Source organism: Phodopus roborovskii, unplaced genomic scaffold (genome assembly GCF_943737965.1).
Source record: "Phodopus roborovskii unplaced genomic scaffold, PHOROB, whole genome shotgun sequence".
In the NCBI taxonomy this organism is placed as follows: Eukaryota; Metazoa; Chordata; class Mammalia; order Rodentia; family Cricetidae; genus Phodopus; species Phodopus roborovskii.
Genome location: NW_026126469.1, coordinates 10,650,511 through 10,678,413, shown reverse-complemented (window position 1 = coordinate 10,678,413; position 27,903 = coordinate 10,650,511). Strand labels below are relative to the sequence as shown.

The 27,903-nt window shown below is 39.2% G+C and overlaps 1 protein-coding gene across 1 annotated transcript in view; it reads right to left on the bottom strand.

Moving 5' to 3' along the window:
- The window catches only part of Lpp (LIM domain containing preferred translocation partner in lipoma), a 421,297-nt gene that overhangs the window by 211,540 nt on the left and 181,854 nt on the right, over nucleotides 1-27,903 (bottom strand). The window contains exon 5 of the mRNA XM_051191238.1: nucleotides 6,506-7,189. Coding sequence (XP_051047195.1) covers nucleotides 6,506-7,189 — 684 coding nt within the window. The remainder of the gene's footprint in view (nucleotides 1-6,505; nucleotides 7,190-27,903) is intronic.

Below are 27,903 nucleotides of genomic sequence, written 5' to 3'. Positions count from 1 at the left end.
TCCCTTTCCCTTCTCTCCCTCAGGTCCTGGCCATGAAGTGATAAAGCTTTGTTCTGGAAGCATCTCTCGGCCAAGATGTTTCACATGCCAGAGTAAAGCTTCAAAATACCTAGTTAAAAATCAGAACTTTTGTCAATAATTTGATGATCTTCAATATTTTTCAGATGTCAGAATGCTAAGACTGACCTAATATATTTTATCCAAACTGATGTTAAAGTATGTATGAATCATGAAGAGTAACAGATGAAGAACACAAAAAGAATCTGACACACACTTCAGTCTTTATATCTCAGAAATGCAAGAGGTAAAAAAAAATGTGCCTAATATTTATAAAGACTGAATGAAAAAAAGCAGGACCTATTATCTTGATTTTTGATTTAGGGCATAGTTTCAACTAGTTAAATCAGAATATTGAGACAGAATATTGAGTTTCTAAATGGTATATCCCAGAAATACAATGCTAAATCTAAGTGTAAAAACCACTAGGCCCAAAAGAATTTTTTTTTTTTTTTTTATGTTTTGACAACTGTACAATGAGCTAATTCCATAAATAAAGACATCCAGGAATGGAGGCAAACTTCAGAGTGGAAAGAACGCTGGGCGGCCCCTGGGGAGTCACTTTACATCTCTCCTCTTATGTTCAGGGTTGGTTGGCAAGACACTAGAAATGTTCATTCTGGATATGTTGTAGGTGCTCACTGTCTGTGACCATGCTTAGTATACATCATATTAGTGTGCTTTTTAAAAGTCACATGCTATTTTATAAAGTTCAATGTTATTTTACTTTTTGCCAGACAAAAATAAAAGAGCCATATTTTGTAAAGAACATTCCTTAAATTCCAAAGAGTCAACAGAGCAGACACACCATATTATTGGGTAAGATTATTTATAAAGGTTGGGTTTTCCATCTTCCAGAAAAATCAAAGATCTAAAATAACAAGTAAATCTTTATTTTTGGCAGAATGACACTTTTGCAATTACACTAGCTAAAAACAGCTGACTTCACTGGGCACTGAGGCTCTGCCTATGAATTTTAGCACTTGGATGCTGAGGCAAAAGGACCTCTGCGAGTTCAAAGTCAGCCTAGGCTACATAGTGAGACCTCGTCTTTATTTCCCTCATTTTTGTCCTCTCCGATAAAAGTTCTCTTGCACTGTGGGAAAAATTCTAACATTGTTTATCTAAATCATTTAGTTTGTATATTCACCACTGACCAATAAAGGGCACATTTCTGTTTTCTAGGATGAGAACAGAAGGAGGTATTAGGGTTTTTCTTGGCCAGGAAGGAAACAAAATTTCACAGGTACATGCCCGTAAGTTAGGGATTTGTTTTTATTTTGCCATAAAGTTAAAATGAAGTGAAACTATAAATTCAATAATTTGAAATGTTTTCACTATGAACACACACAATCACATTGTTATAATCTAATGTTTAAATTATTTAAATTTGAAAAACACGAGAGAAGGGAATATTTAGGCTTTGTAACACATAAAAAAAGTTTAGGTGAAAAATAATATTCACAAACCATTCTGAAGGTATTAGCATAGGGCTCTGGCTAACATGTAACATTTTGGGGAGGCCACAGGCTGAGTTGGAATTATAAAGGACCTACATGTCTTTCCAGAGCAGCAGTTAGAACAGCCATTCCGAGGCTGTAGGGTTTCGCTGAGGTTGACACCTTCATTACCAACCATATTTGTGTGTACAACAGACCAGCAAACAAACACAAATGAAGCAGAAGATAAATGACAGGGTAACAATGACATAAACTGCAGTTCTATAACCTCATTCATGACTGCTGTGCCCATCACCTAGATTTCATGTTTCCTCATCACCCAAGAATTAGCCTTCCTAGTTCAAGTTATACTACAATTAAAATTGGCAGATTTTTGACAACACCTAACCCAAGACAAAGAAGTAGAGTGGCCAACATAAGTGTTAAACATGAGTAGGCAAAAGACATATGTAAATTTAAACCACAATGAGATAGGAACAGATACTAGATACCATAAGAGGTGTTAAAACCAGAGGACTGACAACAAAGCAGATACTTCTTGACCTCTCACATATGCCTGACCAGAGTTCAAAACAGTACACTTGGCAAAACACTAACATTTTCTTCTTTCTTTCTTCTTCTTCTTCTTTTTTTTTTTGACCTCTAGTGCAAGAGACCAAATTCAGATCATGGAGTACAACTGTAACACAGAGCTAAACTGGGATCCTAGATTTTAAGGGTGAAGATGAACTCAGTAGTAAGTGAATATATGCTTTCATACCTAAGCATGTTTGTTGTCAAGTATCTTCCCAGGTCCTTGTTTGCAATGAGCAGATCCTCCTCCTCTGTGACAGGCAGGGAAGAGCCCAGGTACCCAGCTCATTAGATAGAAGAGCAAGAAGAAAAGCATTTCCAAGAGAAGGTCATACAGTTTACCTGTAAAATAAAGTTGTGTGTGTGTGTGTGTGTGTGTGTGTGTGTGTGTGTGTGTGTGTGTGGTGGGGGGTCAGGATACAAGGGGACACTACTCTGCGCTGGACTGACTGCATGTGTCTTCTAGCCTCCAGCCTCAGCTTCTCAGTCCATTTCTGCTGGACATCTGTAGCCTCTGATTTGATGATGTTATGTCTTGCTGTTGCTATACAATCTTTTTCTTAAAAGTTTTACCTATGGGACTGCCTATGCCAGTACTCTCATACTGGGAACTCCAGCTGGCTATATTAAAGGGATTTCCCTAGGCAATTTTGTTGGATGTTCTGAGGCTTCAATTTGATGATTTGTACTTATGTGTTCCTCCCCACTTTCTCTCTTTTTCACTTTTGTGTGCTAAACATATAATGAACTCACTCTTTCAAATCTAAAGTATGGCCAGCACATATCATTCTTTGGACATAAGGGAAAATGAGTAATGGAGAAGAGGAAGCCTGGCTATAGGGATTTGGGTACTTCCCCCAAACTGCTGACCTCACACTGCATCACAGCTGCCTAAGCTGGGGCCTGTGCATAGCACATGGTACCTACCACATGTGACTGAAGGTCCATGTGCAACAGTAAGGACCCTGACATCCAAAAATCTAAAGATGTCAAGATTAGGGGAGTCACCACCCTGAGAAAACAATCTTTAAAATATGTGACCTTGTGGCTTTCCAAGAACTTGACATGTGACTAAGAAAAGCTTGGGTCAGGTGGTGGTGCTACATGGCTTTAGTTCCAGCACTTGAGAGGCAGAGGCAGGTAGATCTCTGTGAGTTCAAGGCCAGCCTGGTCTACAGAGTGAGTTCTAGGAATGGCTCCAAAGTAAAAAAAAAAAAAAGCAAAGCAAAGCCAAGCCTGGACCTCAACCAGAGTTCACATATTGTTCATTTTCTTGTAAGGCTAAAGTGTTCCTCAAGGGGAGTTACCAATATAACTGCCATGGGCCTCATTATTGTTTACATTATCATCATGCAATCAGCAGAGCCCAGACAAATCTCTAAGCCCACATTTCTACCTGCTCTGAATGCGTCCTTACTGTGTTTCTGCTCCCAGGAAGGAGAGGTGTCTAATACAAGGATTTCCATTAAGAGGGTTTTATTAACATACTGCCAATTCCTTACAATATACTCAGTATGTGCCACTGGAAGATGCTAAAGACATTTCCACATTTGGATACTACCAAGATGCATGGAATAGTACTACATCATTCTCAAGTGTTTCTTAAACTTTAAAGAAATTATAGGTCGGAATCCCTTTGACACTTTTTCTTTCCTAAGCCCCAAATCTAAATGAAAATAATAAGTCTGTTGCATTCTGGTAAAGAAATGGTATGTGTTAGATGCACTAAGGGATGGTCTGACTTTTTTTTTTTTTTTTTTTTAAGCCAAATCAAAGTGGAGGGCATTCCAAGAGCACTCTAAATAAATAGAACATGATTTTAGAACTTAACATAGTATACTATTGGGGAAAGAATCCCACAGCTTTTCTCAGGTGCATAGCTCCAATGTCTTGACACACCTGGCAAATAGCTTCCCTAATACCAGGGGTGAGGCTGATCTAGATCTTGTTCTGTGATGAGAAAATAGGTGCTAAAGTCACTTCATCACTTGAGAATCATGATGCTTCCAGGACTCTGCCCTGGTATCCAGCAAGCTGGACCACATTACTGAATACTGCAGCAAACACACAGTCCCCTTCAGAAAACATCAACACACAGAAACAGAGTTAAAGTCAACTCGTATAAATCAGCCCTGAACTGAAGATTTATATCAGGAAGAAATGTACCTTTCAGAGGACTTCTGCTGAGAAGGGAATGTTTTCTCTTTACAAAGACTTGCTTATAACTGTTTCTCAAAGAATTCAGCTTGTTTGGTCCAGGGAGCACACTGCAGTCTACTGAAGCATGCAAACCCACTGCTCAGCACACTGTGGGAACACAAATACAATCCTGACCTTGCAAGTTCTGACTTTCGCTTTCCTCACACCTTTCTTTCCCTTATCTTTCTTCTTCGGGGCTTCCATTCTTTTTCTTTTATACATTCTACAATGTAGGAAAATTAAAACCACTGATTGCAAATATAAAGGGAGATAGGGAAAAAAAAATTCCTAAATAGGTTAAATGTCTAATCTTCTTTAATCCTCAGTGCAATGAAAGACCATTGTTTAAAGACCACTAGAGCCTAAACAAATAAAAGCAAATGGAAGTCAATGGAATCACTGAACGCCCCCCCCCCCACCCAGCAATTATTCAGGCTGTGGAAAAACCCAACTCTTTGCAATCACTAATTAATTATAGAAGATGACATTCTCCTTTACCATGGTTGAAATGTGACAAAGAAGTCAAGAGTTTTTCTTCAAACTGATTAACGCATGTTAAGAAAGAACTCAGACAAGAGTTGGGAGCTATTCCTGAGGGTATAATCACATCCTTACCAAACAGATTCAATGCAGGAGGAACAGAGGCTTCTATGCACAGGTGCCATTGGATACAGCAGTGCTCTGCTCAGAAAGCATCTGAGAAGGGGCCCACTCTTCATCAGTGGATGCTCGTCTTACAGACAGAGATGCCATGGTGCTTCATCTTTCTCTTTGCCTTCCCACAGCACAGACAGATGGCTAAATACCAACCCCGAACCACTCTTTTCCATAATCACAGTGAAAAGTACATGACTGGGTTTTCATTTTTAATTTGCAAATTGAATCTGATGTGAAAATACATGACACTGTTGAAAACCAAATATTTTAGTTTCTTAAAAAGTGATACACAATCCACCGACACGCAAAATCAGTAATGATGTAATTTGAGCCATTACTTTCTTCAAGTAAGAAGTAAACAAAAGTTTTTACACCCTCTGTGGAGGAGTCATATCAACAATTTCAAATTCTGACCCGAATTATAATATGCCTTGCTTATAGATGTACCTTTGTCTTCTCTGACCCCCAGTAGTGGAACAGCACCCTCAAGGGATTCTGACATCACCTTTTTCTCTGAACAGTGTCACTTAGTTTCCAGTAGGCCACTATGTATTAGGTGCAGAGTGATAGAGAAAGACACCAGAAATCAACCTTACATGTCATGTGCATACAGGTGAACATACACGCACATACATATGTACTCTGCATGTGTATGCATACCATCCCTCAAAAAAAAAAAAGGTGGTTTTGTGTTTGTTTTTGAAAAGGTTTAAACTACACAGCACAATTGCATGGCCACAGCCTTTCTAAACATCACCGTAGTTCCTTCATATATTGAGGCAGGGTCTCAACTCTTGGTCCCCCTGCTAAATGTGAAACTTGAAATCTTCGCTAGTCTGGCTAGTCTGCATCCCTTGGTGTCTGCTTCCCCGGTGCTTGGATTGCAGGAGGGCTAGCATGCACACCTCACTTTTAAATGGGTTTGAAGATCCAACATGTGGTTCTCACATTTACCCACAAAGCCCATGAAATGCTTTCCTTTTTATTAGGAGAGCTCAGTCACAGACCCAAAAGCCACTTAACCTTTTATTATTGAAGCCTTAGGAATATGATCATGGTAGCCCACTTAGATGTAAGGGCCATAGGTGAAGCTTGCCGATGCACATCACAGGTCCCACTTGGAAAGCACAGTGTACCTTTAAGAACTCGATACTTGCCTGGAGCACAATGATACAAGAGCAAGTTTCATGTAAGAGCAACGAGTTAGTGCTAATACATATCAGATATAGGACACTTTTTTCATTTTTTGCTCCAAGGTTGAGTATGAGAATGTCTGTAGGGACACTGACAATCTGATTTTTTCCTGAGATACTGTGTTCATTCAACTTTTGGGAAGGTAATCCTTCATTACTGCACAATTGGGGAAGTACTGGATGCAGAAGAATAACTGGTACTATACGAAAAGGACCACACTCACCTTTCTGCTACACTGTTTCTTTCTGGACTGGCATCTGCTGATAGGAAGAGCAGTGTGTGCATGCCTGTCTTATGTGCTGCTCCCTAGGGAAGGCAGATTAAGGCAGGCATTTCTCTTTTCTATTGCTGTGTTAGTTTCTTACCTTTGGCTGCAGTGGTGGTACACTGGGGGCTGTCACAGGGTCTGTGATATAGGTCTTCTTGGGACCACTGACTGGATATATCCCAGGAGGGTTCTGATTTCCGGCTCCAGGAGCAGCGTACCCAGGTTCCCGCTTCCAGGTATTTGGGTGAGCTTGCTGCCCATAAGAAGGCTCAGCTTCATTTCTTCCCCCATAGCCAGGCCCCCCAGCATAATAGGATTCATAATAGCGCCCTTGGTTGGGGGCATACCCATATCCAGGCTCAAGCTGATGTGCTGGGGGTGGATTGTATGCATAGTCGGTGCCAGCACGAGTAGAAGGAGGAGGACACTGTGTTGACAGAGGAACTTGCTGGGTGTTATAGCCATGATGTCCTGGACCATACATTTGTCCGATGGATGGGGCAGCCATGTAATGTGGGCTGGGCTGGGCTGACTTCACTTGCACATTGAAGGTGGGCCTTGAAGGTGTGGATGCTGTAGTGTAGGAGGCTGGAACTGGTTGAGGCTGTGGTTTGAGAGTTCCGATGGGAGCCACTGGTATGGGTGCAGCCTGGGGTGCAGGCTGTGGTTTCATCGCAGACTTCTTGGTTGCCGTGAGAGGGGGCTGGTTTGGAATGACCATTCTCTTATGCCCGGTGACAGGAGTAGAGACTGCAGGAGAGGCTGTTGCACTAGTGGAACCCTGAAAGAGAAGAGAAACATGATGAAGATGATCAGTAATAAAAGAAAATAATACACAAGAAGGCATTAGGGAGTGTGGCCAATTACTTTGTATTAAGGTGCATACAATAAGGCATGGTCCTTCCATTAAGGAGCTCACTGCTAATACGTGAGTCATTGTGTGCAGTCCCAGTGAACAAGTGAAAGGAAAACATAAAGGAGAAAATTCACTTTCAATAGCATCAAAAATAATAAGATGAGGAATAACCTTAACCAAGGCATGAAATATTTATTGACTGAAAATCAAAACAGTGAGTGAAATAATTACCCAAATAAATTGTTCAAAATTCAGGTCCAGAGTGATACTTATCAAAATGTGGAAACAGAACACTTATCTATTTCAAACTCAGACGGAAACAGAAAATACCACAGAAGTAGCCAAACCAGTCTTGGAAAGGAGGAGCAAACCTGGATTCATCACATTGCTGTTTTCAAAATATGTTGCAAATTAAAATGAAACAATATCACAACAACATAAAGAGAGACATAAAATGGAAGGAACAGGAAATGCAGTTTGGAAGTAAGTACATACAAAGTTCACTTATCTACCAAGTGCCAAGAACACACACTGGAGAAGGTACAGTGTGTTTTACAAATTGTGTGCAAATACTGGATTTCAACAAGCCAGAAAGTGATTTAGAGAATGAATGTACACCACTAACTCAAGATGCTTTGGAAGACGGGAATGTCCTAGGGAAGAACAGAGACATGAAGTTTAGGAGGACAGGCTTGACAATGATTTGAAGGATACAGCACCAGAAGCACAGACAACAGAAACAAAAAACCAGAGAAATGACATCATACTGAAAATCTCTACAGAGCGGAAGCAGCAGAGTGGAAGGCAAGCAGTGAATTGGAGCACATGATCATATGTCCAGTAAGGGACTGACCACCAATGTACCTAAGAAAGCCTCTGAGTGCAGAAGTAAACACAGACTAAGAGGGGCTCAAGAGAATACTCAGTGCCTAGGATCCATCACATGCCTGCTCACAACCATCCATAAGTCCAGGTCCAGGGGATCTGACATCCTCTTCTGGCATTCACTGATACCAGGAACACACATGGAATAAATGTATACATGCAGACAAATGCTCATAAAATAAACATAAAATAAAAACAATAAAACAGAACTTTTTAAAATATAAGCTTAGGATTTGAGAAGTACAACAAAAATACTTCTCTAAAAGGTATACAAAAGACCAAACATTAAACATTGATTAAATTACTAATAACGGAGAAATGTGAACAAAAATCCAAGTGAGGAGTCACATGTTTGTCACGATCCTTGTTATGAGGCAAAACAAAGATGCAAACTAGTTCTGGCAAGACTGGTGTGATTCGGCACACTGCTGCTGGGAAGGCAGAGTGACAGAGCTGAGGGAAAAGGCAGTAGGGAAATGTCTGAAAATATTAAAATGGAACAGACATATGACCTGGCAATGTCCCTTATTGGTACATACCCAGTATTACTGGAATGTGTATCTCAAAGAGCAACACTATTTCCAATAAGAAGAAAACTTAGACATCCATCAGTAGATGAAGGATAAAGAAAATGTCCATACAATGAAATATTATTTGTTCCTCAAAAAGTAAATTCTGCATCACATAAATCATCATGGATGAAGCTCAAAGGCATTAGAGCACGAAAAATGAGCTAGTTACATAAAGACAAGTATTGCATGATTTTACCCCATGCAATGCTGAAAAAAGTTACAAAAGCCAAGAACAGGTTGACAGTGGAGAAGGGCTGGTGTCTCAGTTATGGTTACTGTGGCTGTGATTTAAAAAAACAAGACCAAAAGCAAGTGGGGAGAAAAGGATTTGTTTGGCTAATGCTCCCACATCGCTGTGTATCGCCGAAAGAAGTCAGGACAGGAACTCAAGCAAGACAGAAAACTGAAAGTAGGAGCTGATGCTGATGCAGAGGCCATGAGAAAAGGCTGCTTACAGGCTTGTTCAGATAGCACCACCAACAATGTATGCTTCCTCCCCCATGAATCACCAAGAAAATGCCCTACACGTTTGCCAACAACACAATCTTATGGAGGCATTTTCCCCAGCTAAGACTCCCTCCCCTTAAATGATTCTATGATTCTGCATTGTGTCAAGCTGACATAAAACTAACCAACACAAGGTGTATGTGTGTGTGTGTGTGTGTAGGGGGGGTCCCAATCAATTGATTTGTTCTCAATCAAGCAAGATAAGCCGTTAAGGTCCACTGTTTACCAGTTCACTTACTATCATCAATAATGGATTGTGCAATGAGAGTTTTCTCAGAAGAGAAAGGAAAACATGAAGCTATCCTAACATGACCAAAGGGGAAGCAGATGTCTTGCTGCTAAGAGATAACAGATGAACCCCACACCTTTCTGTCTCATGTGCACAGTAACATTCCTTTGTGCCCCATGATGAAGAGTACTACTACCTCAGTCCCATAGTAGCACAGCAGAGCTTCATTAATATACACCAAAGAAGCTTGGCAAACGAATGGTAGAAAAACTAGCATATAAAAAGATCCAACTCCCAGAAAATCACACATACATGTGTGATATTTAGATGTGCTCGATTTTCAAGACGAAATGTTAAATTATGACGAAAATTCAACAATTCATACAAAATCAAAAATAAAATAAAATGTCAAAATATATTCTTGGAACTACCAAATAATCCAATAAACAGAAAATATTCGGCAACATGACTCTTCAATTAACTGATTGTGTGGAACAGATAAGCACTGGCACGGTTTTCTTTAACCACGAAGAACATAAATACATATAGTTAAAGTTAAAATAACGATTCCTGCTCTTTTTCCTTTCACATCCAATCAGATAAAATATGTAAAACTTTGGAGGAAAACTGTGTACACTAAAATATACTAGTTTTAAAGACACTTATGATAAAAATACCCAAACACGTGCTGGCATACACGCAGCAGAACACACAGCAGAGACAAGGGAACATGGAAAAGCATGCCTAGGAAATGTTTTTCTTTTTTGGTACTTAGCAAAGTAATGGATTTCATATGGCATTTTCATACATAGTCTTTTGGGGGGGTCTTCCTTCCCCTTCCCCCAGAATCCTTGTCTTTTCAACTCTGATGCCAAACACATGCTATTATTACCCTCTTCCCCCCTTTCTTCAACTCTCCTTGAGTCTCACTGTGTTCTCTTTCTAGCCGTGGGGCATACTTCCACATTCACACCTGCAAATACACAGCAAGGGTTTGCATTTAAGAGATCATGGGGTATTTCAGACATGCATCCAGTGGCTCTGAAGATGGGGCTCTGAAACTGTCACTCAAAGAATCAGGAGGAGACAGGGAGACAGGGACGGAGGGAGAAAGGGAGGAAAAGAGGGAGAGAAAGAGAGAGAGAGGAAGAGAGAGAGAGTGAGAGACTGTGCTAATCAAGAAAATTTGGGAAAAAGTGTTTCTAAGAAGTGAGAACTATATCATTTCACTGTTCTAATGCAATTGTGATTGCCATTAAGTTTTCAAATGGCTTTAAACTTCTGTCCTAAGGCTGAGTTTACAGCTGCAACAGAGAATGTGACTTCTATTGGGCTAGTTCCTCAGTCACTATATGCATTTATAGTTGAGTATGTAAGATGTTCAAAGTATGAACTCTATGTTTTTGCTGCAAAGGAATCATCAAATAAGTCAAAGGTGATCCCCACTGCAATCAGTTTCACCTCCCTAACATGTTAATGATTGACATTGTTGACTAGGAAAAAAGACTATATGAGTTTTCTAGGTTTAGTTTACTTTTCCACAGGGTCTGTTAAAAAATGTCAAGTTCTTAACTTGGTCCCTTTTTAATGAATGTTTTCAACACATATATTTTAATAATATACTGCTTAATTAACCCCCCACATGCATGCATTCACACATGTGGAGGCACCTACGCATGCTCACGCACAACCCCCCCCCCCCACATCTGTTTTGATCAGACATCATAAGGACTACCTTCACCTGAAGGGAATGGGGCCCTTTACCTATCTAGTAACATCCAAGATGCTTGGACTAGAAAAGTTTCCTTCTAGAAAGGACAGTAAAAATCAAACAAAATTTCTGTATTCATTAGAATCCTGTATCAATAACAGGGAAATAAATCAGGAACTTAAAATTAAACCTTAAGTCTTAGAATTGCAAGTTCCCCAGGAAACTCTATTGAAAAAAAATGATATGTTGGAAAGACAGCCTTAACAGTCAGCGTCCCCAAAACAGAACCAAAGAATACCAAGGATATGCTCCAGCTAGGCATTCTTGAAGAACTGATACAGCCAGGCATCATGGATAACTAACTCACTGTGCTGAGCCACTAGTGTCAGAAAAGTGGCCTGCAACCTGCATTGAGAAAGCCATCATCTTCTCTAGCCAGAGAAGACAAGTAGTGAGTGGCCAGGGGGTGTAGTTATTTAATCACGAATAAAAGGGAGAGCTAGAGGAGAAGAAAGAGACCCAGGCAGCATCCTTGACAGACGGTGAAAAGTTCAAAAGGTCGATGAGGTAGAGGAAAATTTGTGAGAGAAGAGCTATTGGCATCTCTCAAGGAGCATGACTATCACCTGTACTGATGTGTTAGCTTGTGGCACATTCAGTGTTGATAGTGGCTCTTAATAATCAAGTAACCAAAAAGTCTATATTAATTTCCAATCTCCCCCTAGTCAGTAAATGCGTCTGTCCCAGCTGAGAACCACTGGAAATGAGAGGGAATTCACTGTCCCACGGGAACGTTCTTATCTTCTATCTGTTGTCTAAGTGTACAGAAAGGTACATACTCTGAGGTATGTTCCTGAGCTTCATATCATTACAAATATTTTTCTAAATTTACATGGAATTAATAATAATGACATGCTGGTCAATGACCCCCCAACCCCCCATGTGACCTCTTCTCCCTACGTTCTCTCTTCAGGTCCATGCCTAGAGACTAAACACAATCAGTATCACTTAATTTGTATCCCAAACCCTGGACTTTAATATTCAATAGATTACTTCATCTATTGACTTTTCAGATTCAGCATATCCAAAACTTACCATACCCCTTACACCTGCTTCATTCTAGTTTTCTAATTCACCCAACTCAAATGTGAACAGAGGGAGCTACCAGAGCCCCGATTAATGTTTAATCAGGGAATTCTGCCACTACTCTCTAAATAGTGAATTTCCTATTCCAGGTATGTTGGTATTACACCGTACCTACTAAAAGCACTTGCTGATCTCCAACTACATCCAAACTGGTCACTTCTCAGGAGATTTTTCTGCCTAAAGCTAGAATAGTATCTCTCAAATATGCATGGTATCACACTAGCCTGCCATTTGCAAGTTTTCAATAATGGACTATTCCTCTTACATCTTCTGAGTGACATGCCAGGCACTGGCTTGCCTCTCTAAGTTACCAAGCTCTCTCATATCTCAGAGACTGATTTCTTTGGTTAACCAAATGTTTAGCTACTAAACAAACTTTGGCTGGAATCCTCTATCACATTTATCCCTTTCCTTAGTGTCATATCTGTATGTCTGCTTCTGCAAGGGAAGGGGCTAGTCACTTTTATTGAAGCAGTCACCTAAATAGTTTACAACTTCATAGCCCACAGCAGAAAAAAAAAATCAGTGAATGAATAATTGTAAGAAAAATGCAAAATAACAACGACTATTTTTTCTTATAGAATTGACAAATACATGAATGAATTAGGTACAGGCTTAACTGTAGTGGTGACATCAGTTTCTTCTTTATTCTAGTTTAATGACTAAATCATAGAACTATTAATACTCTTATTAATACTATTATCTTATCTTTCCAAGAAGCATTGGAGGTGTTTTTTTTTTTTTTTTTTTTTTTTTTTTTTTTTTTTGCTTCTATGTTTTATATGGGGTTTTTACCAATCAACTAAGGCTGGCCTTGAATTCATATCCAACTCCTGAGTTCTAGGGTCACAGGGCATTTACCAGCACACTGGGCTACTTATTTTCCTTTTATTGATCATTTTGCAAATGTAAGTTTTAATTTCATGTCTTCTCACAAGCCCTTAGGCAAAAGTTCTAGGTCAATTTTTAAATGAATTCCTGAGACATAGGGAAAGGAAGTTGAAGTGGCAGAAATATTACAAATTCAGAGCCATCCCATGATACAAAATGAATTCAAGGCCAGTTAGGCCTTGTCTCAAAGGGGAAAAAAGACAGGTGGTAGTGCAAGCCTTTAATCCCAGCACTTGGGAGGCAGAGGCAGGCCAATCTCTGTGAGTTCGATGCCAGCTTGGTCTACAAAGCTTGTTCCAAGACAGCCAAGGCTACTTAGCAAATGCATATTAACTGAACATAAAATGAAGAATACAATTAGTTATTAGTGGAAAAAGGTAAAGATCCATATAAACATTATATATTGATAAAGGTAAGCAATGATATTGAAAACACCCAAATGTAACTGCTAATTGAAAACTAAAATGTGAGATCAGCCATTTATACAACATAACTGAAGTGACATAATGATATTCCCACACAGCCAAGAAACAGAAAAAAAAATATGTACAGGGGGATTAATAATTGACTTGTTAAACAATAGAGTATTGCTACTTCAGCCACATTTCAAGACAACTGCCTTGTGCTATTTGACAAACCTGTGGTTATCCATGTTGCCTTCTGTGTGGCAGAAAACAGAAATTAAAGTACTAACTGGAAATTAATCAATGCATTATAAAAACAAACAATTAATAGCACTTACTACATGTAAACACTGTCAAGTGCATTTCATACACAATCCTCACTGTTACATCCAAGACAGGAACTACAATTGTATTTTCTGGATGATGGTGGTTAAGCCCAGCTTGTCTAGGACTGCAGCTGGATGTCTTAAGGACTATTCTAAGCTGTAAAAAAGACTATTCTAAGATGGACATGGTGATGAATATATGTAATTCCAAAACCCAGGAGACCCAGGCAAAAGCATCATGAGTTAAAGGCAAGCCTGGCCTACTTAAAGAGAGTTTTGTCTCAAAATTGAACAAAACATACAAAAGCATACCATTCTACTCCTCTCTGATAAAACGTGAAACAAAACAAATCAACAAATCAACACACACACACACACAAACATACACCACCTAAAAAGCCTTTTCAGACTATCTATGGCTTTCAAATTTCTAAACTTCTGTTATGATCTACAACTTCTGTTCCTCCTAAAACAGTGGTTCTCAACTTTCCTAATGCTGTGACCCTTTACTACAGTTCTTCATACTGTGATGACCCAACCATAAAAATTCCATTGCTGCTTCATAACTGCAATTCTGCTACTGTTATGAATCAAAATGTAAATATCTGATAAGCCACCAAAGAGGATCACACCCCACAGATTGAGAACTCCTGATCTAGAAGAAACAAATGAGAATAAATGAACAGGCAGACACTGGTTTTCAGTGGCAATGTCAAGGAAGCAGACACTGGTTCTCAGTGGCAATGTCAAGGAAATAGCAGAAGCCATGGACTGAAGAGAGCTGAAAAGCTCACACCTGCCCAAAATGCAGCTGTTGGATCGTCCCAGCTGGCCTGCTACCCACACACACTGTAAAGCCAATGTTCCCTTTCTGACTTAAAGGTGTTGATGAAGATTTTTGGCTGTTGCAAGCAAGGGGCAGCCAAAGAGTGAAGTGTTACACCAAGTGTACAGGAGGTGAACTTTGTCACTTCTGTTTTGAGTTATAGACAAAAATAGCAGCAGGGAAAGGAAGCAATGCAACCAACGGGCTGTGCATTAGTCAGGACATGGGGGGGGGGGGGCTACAACTCCTGCCTTGCCACCGCTGAAAATCAAGGTACCCAGGAAATAACAGATTACTTTGCTAAACTGACTTCTTTGAACAATGAAGGAAACCAAAGGTTTCTTGCCACTTTCTCCGTTTGCTTTTACTACAAAGCATAGTTCTTCTATAAAACTGAGATAAAATAAAGCCAAGGTTGTGCCACAGTCTCCTGGAAACAGATAGGTTTCTTATGCTCACTGGCCCATTAGTCTACCCAACTTAATGAGCCCCAGGCCAGAAAGATGGTTTGTCACAAACAAACAAACAAATGAAGAAAAGTGAAAGAAAAGTGGGCAGCCCATGAGAAACAACACCCAAGGTTGTTGTTCTCTGGCTTCCACAAGCACACACAGAAGTACAGCTGTGCAAGCTCAAGTGCATCAGTATGCACACACGAGTTCACAGAACAAGCGCTTCTGTTAAAGCAGAGCAGAGGATCGTGCCTGGAATGAGCACTGTGAATAGCAGGGACTGGGGCAAGTCACTGTATTCAAGGAACAGTGCACACAGAATTTACACTTAGAGACTAAACTCTTATCTAAAACATTTATAAAACAGGTCTGTGGAGCAATGCAGTGGTGTGCATCATGTTTAATGTGTGCACTTTTAAACCAGCTATATTATTTCTAGGAATTCAATAGAAGCAAGAGACTTTGGATGATGTACTTGTGTAGTCTCGGGATACATAAACTAATGTGATTTATCGAGGTCAATGATGACAAGTTTAAGTAGATGTTGTGTAAGGGTTGTTATGTCAAAACAGTATAGCCACATAATGACATGATATCTAGCCATCCCAATTTATTCCTGAACATAGTTAAAATAGAACAATCACCCAGGTATTCTACTTTTGCAAACATCCTAAAAGAACAAAAGGTATGTAAATATTTTCTCAGTTATGCTCATATACACATTAACATAGTGATGGGAGATGCCATTCTGTAAATATGTTTTCTTATTGGTTAATGAATAAAGCACTGTTGGCCAGTAGGGAAGCAAGATAGGTGGTTCTGGGAGACAATGAGGATTGAGGGAGAGGTAGTAGGAGATTCAAAATGTAGAACCAAGAAAGCAGAACTCCGGACCCTCTCTCTGATAAGACAAGACCACGTGTAAATACTTAGATTGATAGAAATAGGTAAATATTTAAGACAGAGCTAGCCAATAAGAAATGTTAGAAACAGGCCAACACCTTTATATTTATTTAATACAGTGTCTCTGTGTGTTATTTGGGGCTGACAAAAATAGTATTATTTATAATAGTACAAGAAGGAAGCTCTTATGCATCTGCTGCTAGGTGAGCAGATATGAGGTATGGTACTTACATACGTACCGTGGAATTCTCAGCTTTTTTTTTTTAAAAAAAAAAAGTTCTGACTATGCCATAAATCAGATAAACCTTGGTGACATTAAGCTAAGTGGAATAAGTCAGATGTCAAAAATATATGTCATAGAACTTCAACTATACACTGTACCTAGTTCATAGGTTCAGAAAGGCAGACATTTATGGTATAATGGTCTGGGGAGGAAAAATGGTGAGTATGATGATAGAATTTGGGATAAGAATGTTCTAGAGAAGAGTAGTCAAGCAGCTGTACAATGTGAATACACTGCAGCATGAAAAGTTAACAGGGTAAATTTTATATTAAGAATATTTCATCAGAGTAAATAAAAAATACAAAAGCTTGTGAATAATTTCATGTTTCAAGATCAGTCAAAGAGACAATGGTTTTCATGTGTTTACAGAGACAACACCATTGATCTAACATCATAAAAACATATAAAGCATTGAAGGATCTATCCATAAATGGGTAATGCTGAAGGGGGTAATCTGCCATGCTTTATATACTCTTCTGATTTTCCTAAGTCCCTGTCATAACTACTTATTACACTTTTTCAATCAAAAAAAGAACTATGGGATATATATGTATATATGTGTACATATATATACATATATGTAATGTGAATATTATCTATCAACATATATGATCTTTATAACAAGTATTTCTCACCTATAAATATAAACAAGTTATATACTTAAAACATATTACGTAAACATTAGTGTAAACAGTACATAAAAAATGAAGAAAAACAGTGAAAATAAAGGTTTAATATATTTTAATTGGTTAAAGTTTTACTTTGGGCAATCTAATCCAAGAGAAATTTGCTCATTCTTTGCTGTTTTGTACATTACAAGGGAAAGAACTTCATAAATGGTTCCTTAGTGATACTTAAAATAATTGCAAACGTAAACACACGCTTTCCACTGATGCCTTGGGTTCAAGATAATGCTGCCAATACAAGGACAGGCCTAATCCAACACACACACACACACACACACACACACACACACACACACACACACACACACACACGCCTTCCAGTATCTCTACAGACTTCCTGCCAGAGAGATGCAGGCGTAAATCTCTTACTTCTGTTCAGCACATCCACACTTGTTCATTTCACAGTGCTGTACTCTGCAAACACATACTACAGCTAGTGATGGGCTATTCTTAATAGCTTCTGAGGCAGAAATAGCAGAAACAGTATGGTCTGATGTGGCACTCTAAGCAGTTGGTCTTAGAAGCTTTTCCATTTAATTAATTCTCACAACACTTCTGAGTGGGTATAAAATACTGTGAATACAGGCAGTTCCCCCGACTAAGGATGGCACCAATGGCAGTATGTCAAGTTGTTTCTCAGAAGTAAAATCAAGTCAAGTGGGGGCATTCAGATGCTCTCTTGAAGTTGTTCATTTTCTCCTCCCTGACTATTAAACAGACAAGCCAGAGGCCAGGTGAGGCCTACATGCTAGCATTCATGAAGTGAGCATCCTGGAAGTCCAGAGGGCTTCCTCTTCAAGGAGTGCCTCCCTGCCACCACAAACATCTTTCAAAAGAGATAGGATATTATCAGGTTGAAGATCGGAAGTCTCCAAGGCTCTGCCTGGAATAATAAGCACATAGCAGGGTCCACAATTCCCCACTATGCATGTTTCTACACCTGGATAGAACACCACTGACATGACAGTTTATTCTATCTGAGCATGCTGTTGTCAAGGAGCACAATGAACCTATTTCCTCAGCAAGCAATCCTGTTAACTGAGCCATCGTGCCCCCAAGGCCCAGCATGGTTTTCCAATCAAGTCAAGAAAATACAAAACTGAATTAGGGTGAGAACAGAAAGATATATTTTCCCAGGATCTACAGAAAGAACACCAGCATGATTCCTTCAGTGGGTAACCTTGCCATGGAGAGTAATTAGAATACCCATTAATTATTTTGTTTATATGAATAAAAATGATACGGGGGAATACTACAAAACTTAAGGGTAAGGACAGGCATCAGAAACGCTCATGTGAAGAAAGGAGTGTCTATGTGGGGCGACAAAAATTATGGAAGCTTATACCTTGAATATTAGTTTCTCTACTTGACATTTCTATGTGCTAATAAGGCTCCCTATTCTCAATATGAGCTTTCTGATGTGTTAGTATGGGCTACCATCACCAGTGCCAAGAGTATAAAATCAATAAACGCACATTTCCACATGCATCACTTATTAGTAATAGCATTTAGTCTCTCACCCCACCTCCCTCTGTGGGAGTGTAGCTTATCTACAGGATACATACAGAAATCAGAGTACAACATGTGGAATCCAGTTCTCTCCTTCAACCACGTGGGTCCTTTCAAGTTGTTCAAGCTTGGAAGCAGGAGCCATCTCACTTGACCAAATATATGCATTATTTTAAAGTCACTGCTTTTCTTGTTGTTTGGTTTTGGGATTTTGTTTTGTTTGGATCTTTTGCAAATAACTGTATGCTGACAGCAGAATATGTTGAAGACTCTTGACTCAATCAAATCTCTGGAAGAACTTTAGTGTTCACAGAATAAGTGCTATTTAGCTACACAGCTTTGTTTTGCTCTGTAAGAGAGGTAAGCTCAGGTGACAAGGGACTCAAAGCCCTAGCTAGCCCCACAGTGCTGCCTTGATGAGAATACATTCCCATCCTTTAGGTTTTGAATAAAATGATGCTTCTGAGATGCCAGTCAGTCCTGATCTTCCCTGATTGGTGCCCTGTTGTAACACCTTTCCAGAGGATACCCCTTTAGAGCACCAGAGCTTTGCCATTGTTATTTAAAGGGCATTTTCTCCTAAGCTTCATGTGGCTCAAGTGCAGCATTCTACCTTGAAGGCCTAGGAAGAGATGCAGTTTAGAGAATCAAAGTCACTTCAATACTGTATCAGTGATAAATTCCATGAGAAAAATCAATGAAGTAAACTAATAGCTAAGCAGTTAGCCAAATCATACTGTCTCAAATTCTTCTCTACCTTGTACAAGAAGTGCTAGGCCAACAAGTTAGTCATCGATTGAAGGATATTTGGGTATAATGAAGAGTGTTTTAACTCAATTAATTTTTTTAAGAACTCAAGAATTTTCTTGCTATATGTGGTAAGTACTTTGGCAATCTGATTTTTCTACAATAGGACACTGTTTAATCTACTATAAGAATCTACTATAATAATAACTACTTCTGATACTCAGAAACCATAAAAAGAAAACAGGATAAAACTGCAATTCTTTCTGGCTTGAAAATCGCAGCCCTCCAGGGTGTTGTGGACATGTGTTTTATTGTATTAGAGGAGAAGCCCTGAGTGCTGCTGAAGCCAGAGTTTGCAAAGGGCAATTTGAAACAGTAACCTTAAATGCCATCCTAGAGCCTTCAGCCAGTAGCTGATGGCAGCAGAAGCAGAGATCCACAGCTAAGCACTAAGCTGAACTTCTGGAGTCCAGTTGTAGAGAGGGAGAAGTGATGAGCAAAGGGGTCAAGACCATGCTGAGGAAACCTATAGAACAGCTGACTTAAGCTAATGGAAGCTCATGGTCCCCAGACTGACACCTGGAGAACCTGCATAAGACTGATCTAGGCCCCATGGATGTGGATGACAGTTGGAGGGCTTGGTCAGGCTATGGGGCCGCTGGCAGTGGAACCAGTATTTATCCATAGTACATGAACTGGATTTTTAGAGCCCATTCCCTATGGAGAGATACTCTCTCAGTCTAGATACAGTGGTGGGGGGTAGGTCTTGGGAGGCTTCACCCTCTCTGAAGAGTGGATGAGGGTTGGATGGCAAGATGGTGGGGGAAGTGAGAGGACTTGAGGGAGAGGGAACTTGGATTGGTTGTAAAAGAAGACTGATTTAATTTAAATAAAAATTTGATTAAAAAAGAAAGGGGTTTTCAAGAAGGAAGGGATAAAGGTGATTTATCTGCACATAACTGTACCAAATGAGTCTTCACAGAATCATGGCCTATTAGGCCAGAACAGAGGATGAAGATCACAAATCTCCACTGAGTCTCCTTAAGAAAACAGAGCTAAACAAGATTCACTCACAGATGTGAGCATCAGGGTTAGAACCACACTTTTCCAGAATTGAAGAGCACAGTTCCGACCATCACACCAAATGGCCAGACCTTCTAATAATACACAGAAGGCAGTAAGTCCTGTTTATGCTTCCAACAAAAGCAGAGCTCTGTGCTCAGACACCAGGCACAGCAACGTGAAGTCAGTGGGGACCAGTTGGGTTGCTGTGTTTTGATACTGGAATTCACCCAACAAAATCCATGCCTGTAAGCAAGTGGCTATGTTTGATTCTGAAGAAATGAACAGACCCCCACACCCCATATATTTCCTAAGGAATATGGGCACTTCAAACCAATGCAAAAATGGAATAGATAGTATGTTTCAGACCTCAGAGAATACCCTGAACAAAGCTTCTTGAAACTAAAACATAAAAAAAAAAAAAAAAAATACCACATTTAAAGAATATGTCATACTCACAGCAGAGTCATAAGGGTTTTTATTTTCTCTTTCTTGACAGAAAATATGTTCATTTCAAAATGATCACTGTATCAATACAATTTGAATCTATGTCAATCCCATTATATATTCAATACAAAAATAAGCTTTTTCCCCCACTAACATGTTTGTTCTGAGTAAAACAGTGTATCCACTAGCTATAGATACAGATAAAAGGGATGGGCTGAGAAGGACAAAGTTTCTAAGGGTTTTGCCACAGAGTAGGAGAGAGGGTGGAAATATTTTCATAAAGAGCGACTATTAAGGACACATAAGAGCTCTATTCAGCGACCTGCACACATCTCTTTATCCTTGTAAAAAAAAGCCACGAAAGCACATGATGAGCAACTGCAGCACAATTACTCACATTCTGACTGTATAATCACCGAGATGGTTGTTTTTTTTTTTACCCCTCCCCTTTCAACAATTCTGCACTCTTAATTTTTTTTTTCTCAACCACAGCACAAATGGTTACAACAAACCAGTGTACCAGGCACGTCTGCTGTCCCAGAAAAAAAAAAATCATTTTTTCCATGCCAATAAATAAAGTGTAGAAGAAATAAAGTGTAAGCAGGTTCAGCAAACACCCAGAAGAACCCTGCAGTGACAACATGGATGGATTCATTTCTGCAGTAATGTGACCGGAAAGGGGTGAGAGAGTTTAGAAGGATCTGGAAAAGGGGGCCTTTTAAGCCTGTCTCTGACAATCACTGAACTAAAAGAAAAGAAAGGATAATGATAAAAGGGGAGGTCTCACCAGTCTCTACTTTCTATGCAACTTATACTATGTAAAAAAAATCAGGTTGAATTGCTATAACCTCAGAAGTAAAAGGGATTTGGGTACATGATTTGTAATATATAAATTCTCATTCACACCACTAGAGGAACTAGGATACAAGGTGTACTATAAGAGATTCCTATAAAGTCCCTCACAGAATTGGGAAGGGACAAGTCCCCCAGAGCACAGGGGAAGGGGGGCAGTGAATGGGGAGGGAACTAGAGAAAGAGAAGGGGAGGAGAGGAAAGCATGTGTGACTAGGAAGATTGAGTCAGGGTAGGAAAAAAAGGCAGGAGAGAGAGAGAGAGAGAGAGAGAGAGAGAACATAAAAGAGGGACCCATTATTGGTTTGAATAGAAAAATGAACCTAAAGAACTGCTGCAAACTAACAATTTGAGCCACCTTGGAAAGGCTACCATAAATGCCCTTGCTGGATAGTGAGATCAACGACTAACTTATCCACCATCATGGAACCCTCATCTAGTACCTGTTGGGAACAGAAGCAAACACCCATACCTAAACACTGAGTCGAACTAGAATCCAGATGCAGAGGGAGAGGACAAGACCAGGTTGCAGAAACACAGAGACAGCTACCTGAACAAGGAGGAGCTAAAGGACCCTAGACTGATAGCTGAGAAGCCAGCATGGGACTGACTCAAATCCCCCTGAATATGGGTATGAGCCAGAAGGACTGAGCAGTCTAAGGGACCTCAGACAATGGAACCAGGATGCATTCCTGGTGCACAAAAGGATCTTGCTGACACATCCCCCATGGAGGGATACTGCCTTAACCTAGAGACAGGAGAGAAGTCCTAGTCCCTACTTCAAATGACTTGACAGATTTACATGACCCCACCTGGATAGCTTTGCCCTACATGTGGATGGGGTCAGGGATGGTAGGGGTGGGGGATGGGAGGGGAGGGTGGTCAGGGTGCATGTGAGGGGGCAGAGAGGATAAGAGGGAGGGAGAGTCAACTGGGATCGACATGTAAAATTTAAAAACAAAACAAAACAAAAAACCCAAAACAAAACAAAAACATCTCAGTTGGGCATTGGTGGCACATGCCTTTAGTTCCAGCACTTGGAGGCAGAGGCAGACAGATCTCTATGAGTTCGAGACAGATCTCTATGAGTCTGATCTATAAGAGCTAGTTCCAGGACAGGCTCCAAATCAATAAAAAAAACCCTGTCTTGAAAACTAAAAAACAAACAAACAAACAAACAAACAAAAACCCCAAAATTTCAAGGAAATAAGACAGTCCTTGCTGAAATGGTCCCCCAAACACCCTTTGTGATTTTATTTTCATTTTGAAAACTCTTCTGATGAAGCCCATCTGATAATTTAGACCATGTACTGTGGTAATACCACAGAATTTGCAGTATTAAGAGAACTCATGATCTTCATGACTGATGACCACTCTTAGCCATGAATCTAAGGATCATTAGTAGGGCACATGGTCATGATACAAAAGGGACAAGGTCCTATATGGAGAACCAGGGTACCAGGCCTTAGCCATATGCAAAGGATCAGCAATGGGGGGGGTAGGTGGTTTCCTCAAATGGGGACATGAAGAGTTGAAATTTATTATTTAAGGCTAATTACTCCAAAGAAATGAAGGTGGAGTGAAGAAGCTCATTTCTTTCCCATTCTTTTATGTTAGTGAACAATAGCAAATCTGGTCTAAACATTCTTTGGATACACTTTGGAAACGATGCTTGAAAAGACTGAGATTGAGAAATGTAAATCTACTATTTTTAGGGCTTCACTTACCTATTTGTAAGAATGATTTGTTAAAACTGAAAGAGTCTTGATAGCTTCAAGTGTCTGAGGGACACCTTTTATCACAGATAAATTCTGGTACCCATTTCCTTTGAAATGGAATAAAAAAAAAAAGAAAAGAAAAAAGAAAGAAAGAAAAGAAATCTCATTCTGAGCATATTTTCAAAATTTCCTTTTCCAAATCTCAACCTAGACTGGCTATAAAATGTCAATTCTCTTACAATGCTGTAAGACTGCAAGAAAGTAACAGGGTACAAAGTTTTACACAGAACATGATTAAAATCCAGTACCAGGAAAAACACAACAAAACTAAAGCTTTGGATGGTAACAGTGGAAGAGAAAGCCAGTCACACTGCTTTTCCTCCCACAGTTTTCTTTTATAAGCCTGGCATATATACATGTTCAAAACAATATAGTTATTTACAAAGAAAACCAATCATATCTCTAAATATTTCCATCAGACAGTGCATTGCCCTTTTTCGAAACTACCCCAAAGCCAAGAAATACATTTAGCTGGCTTTTTTATGTACAACTTTAGAATCCCCTTTTGAGTGTGCTGTCATTTGTCCTCAGCTACCATTGACTGACCAGCAAAGTATCAGCCATGCTGCCTACTACAGGGAGGATCATCGTTCCTGGCATCAGGGGCTCTATAGGTACTCAGAGAAGCAGGCAGGCAACCAGTCAAAGTCTCAGATTCCCATGTGTGGTCTACTTCACACCAAACCACTTACGCTCTAAATACAGGCTGGAATCCCTTGGCCAAAGACAGCAGCTTCAGGAGCAAAGCACAGGGGCTTTCGTTCTATGCTGAGTTACCAAATGTCTTTAGCCAGGCTTCTTGCTGTTGTAACATTATTAGTTCTTAAAATCCTAATCTAAAAATGCTTTCTTAGTTTTATACAACACCAACTGATTTCAATAATGAGGTTGTTCTTTCAGGGAGCTTAGATAACCGTTCTTATGCAGGACATACATGAATATCAAGTTCAAAAAGTGTTATTTGGTATTAGTTATGAGTGCATGCACAATGACTAGAATATCTGACACAAACAACTTAAGGAGGAAAGTGGATGCTCCCTCAGAGTTTCAGAAGATACCATTCATTGTATAAGAGAAAGCATGGTGAGTGTTTCCATCGCAGCGGAGTGGAGAGTAATTCCTCATGTAATGGCGCTTTGGCAGAATACTCGGACCAGAACCGGAAGTGGATAACATGTTCAAAGGATCCATCCCTTTGACCTAGCTCAACCAGTCAGGCTGCCTAACTCAAAGGATTAAAAATAAACAAACAAACAAAGAAACAAAACACCCCAAACAGTGCTAGCAGCTGGGGAAAAAGTGTTCAAGCACAGGAGCCTATGCTGTAGCATCTCAGGCTCAACAGCTGATAGTGGTAACCATGAAACTCAAGATGTTCCCCTTTCCACCTTATCCTCCTTAAAGCAAGTTAGCACAAGGTTAATAAGACAAATGTAATTACTAGAGCATCTCCGAGAAGTGAATGAATAATTGTTAGGCGAATCAATATATGTAAACATCAAGTCCTAACTTTCTCGACAATGATTTGTGCAACTCGGTGGGTGAACTTCTTGGTGTGCCTTATGGAAATACGAAAGCAACATGCACAGCAACAGCTAGGCAAACATTTGCTAAGCATACTGGAGGAAGAATCACTGCAAGAATGAGAAGTGGGAGCCAAGAGATGGAGGGACATCAAATGATGCCTGGCAGCTCAGGTACACAGTAGATCTCCAGGCTTTATTGGCAAATGTCTTCCTTTAGGATGCCAGCAGCAAAGCCATAAAATACAATGACAAAGCTAAACACACAATTCGTCCATGAAGACCATCCAAAGAATACAAAACAATTCTACTTGAAAATTGTTTTAATATAAAAGATAGTTCAATGTTGGATGTATGGGTCTTAAAACAACAAGGAAATTTATCAATAAACAACTTTAGCGATAACAACCTAATATGTAGTCACCATATTTCCCAGCCTTTCCCATACCTTCTATTTTTATGTACAGTATAGCATGCATGTGTATGGTAGATACAAAACCCATTTATATAAGTTTTATGTTTTATTTTTCATTTAACATTAGGTAATAGATCCACAAATTTTTGAAACTGGTGAAAAAGCTACTTATTTTGTCCTAGGCAAGAAATCAACTGGCTTTAACAGATTTATGGCCAACATGATTTCAACAATATTTAGCTTCAAGATGAGAATCATGAAATTACATCTTAAAGATTTTTTTGCAAACCTATTAATTATGCTTCACTCTCTTCAAAAAATTGCTTCTGAAAATAAAGAATGGAAAGGTTCAGGAGCATATCAAAATGCCAGGAACACACTTCCAACAAAATGTCAACTGACCACCTACCTTACTTCTTATGTTCTACAGCAACACTTGTACCAGCCTCCAATGTACATTAAGCCAGACACAAGCCAAATACCTCAGTATTAAAATCTCCAACATTGAACTCCAAAAGTTTCTAATCTCAAAACAGTGGTATTTGGGAAGAAGCATCTAAGAGTGGTCACAAATTAGTCATTTTTATTACCAGTTCTATTGTTGTTGGGGGCAATGCTTCCCCATTACTCCCTTTCCTTACGAGACCCCATGATCAGAGAACCAACAGCTATTGCAGTAGAGGATCAACTGGATTGTGGAAAGGTTCACCTTCAGCCCTATGTCATGTACATCAGAAAGGGATTACAAAATCCAGGCACATAAGGAAAATATGCAAAAGGAAAAACAACTGGGGCATTAGGGAAGATGCTGAGAATAGTGGTGGTCCTGCCCAGAGGAAGTCCTTCTGACATTTTACACACTTCCTCATGCAATGAGGTGCAGAGCAAATGAGATAAACTAATGTGACTGATTTGACAGAAGTTGAGAACATATGTTTAAAAGTCTTTCTTAAGAAAGATATTAAATTGGAACATTAGGAAAAAAAAAATGGAGAAAAGGAATCAGGAATAATTCTGTGATAGAAGTGAAGGTTTAAATTAAGGTTGGCAAATAAGTGATGATCACATTTTCTAGTCCAAGGATCTCTGGGGGGATTCATTTATATCTTTCATTTTAAGAAATCCAAGCAATGCAGCATGGATGTGTATGCCTTAACAACACAGCTAGACAATCCACCCCAAGGCAAACATGGGCATCTGTGTACTTGAACACTTTTCTTTCCAGGTAAAAATTAAGATATTCTTACCTGACTTTGAAAGTCATTGTCTGCTTGTGGGAATTTATCTGAGTGCTGAGGCAAGGAGGAGAAATATGAGAAGAAGGGAAATAACAGATCTCAAAGTACATTGTTTAATACTTGACTTTTAAAAATAGTTTACCTTAAGAGCATAAAATACCCTTAGTTGGTACTTGTTAAATCATGAAACTGACAATAGTGTTGAACTTCATACATGATACTGAAGTTTATACGTGATGTTCTTGGAGGCCATGGGTCAAGGAAACAGAACTCTGTTCTAACAATCTAGTAACAGGAGTCTACTCTTTCACCATAAGCCTGAGTTCAAGCCAGGGAGTGGTTGTGTCGTCCAGCTTGCAATACTCCTGCCATTCTGTAGAGTTTCCTCATCAGAATGATAGGCGAGATCAGCTAAAAGTTAATGCTTGTTTCAAACTCTCAATGTACTAAATGACTATCTAAAAAAAAAAAAAAGATATATGCACATTTCCTATAAGTACTACATAAAAGCAGTAGGTATCTGCAAAGGGCAATTCGATCTCTAATACTACAATAAAACAACCACATGTTTGTCAGCTTCCTTTTCTAAACTACTTAACTAGATATTACAACACCAATTAAGGGAGCCCTTGATCGGCACTAAAGATCCACAGAAATTATTTTATACTATGTAAAACACTGTTGTATAATGAACCAGAAAGAAAAGATCACAGACATTGCTAACAGTACCATGGGAAAAGATGCTAAGCTAAAACATTAACTATAATAACAAAAATGAATTCAACCCTGACAAAGCCTTGAAAAGGAGCAAAGCTGTCATCCTTTCAAACAGCTATATAAGCCACCTTTGCATGACTTTAATTAAAGATATAATATCTCAACAAATCTACATTTTTTAAATACAGTAAAACATTACCCAGTAATTTTTTTTATTTAATAGTAAACTGAATGGTTTCAATGTATGACAATTTAAAAACTTTGAGTCTTGGAAAGTTTCAGTAGTTTAAAATAAGCTATAACTTTTATAAGTGGTATTCATTTTAGAGTGTAATGCTTTTACAGGTATACAAGCTTTTGATTTTTTAAAATACAACTACACAGCTATTGTTCAATAATGTTTATTTTAAAATTACCAACAAAATTATGCAGGAGAGTTATCTCCCATGCACAAAATTATTCAGGAGAGTATCTCCCATGCTTGTAAATGTAGTATGCATGTGCATAAACCAAATACCTATAAATGTAGC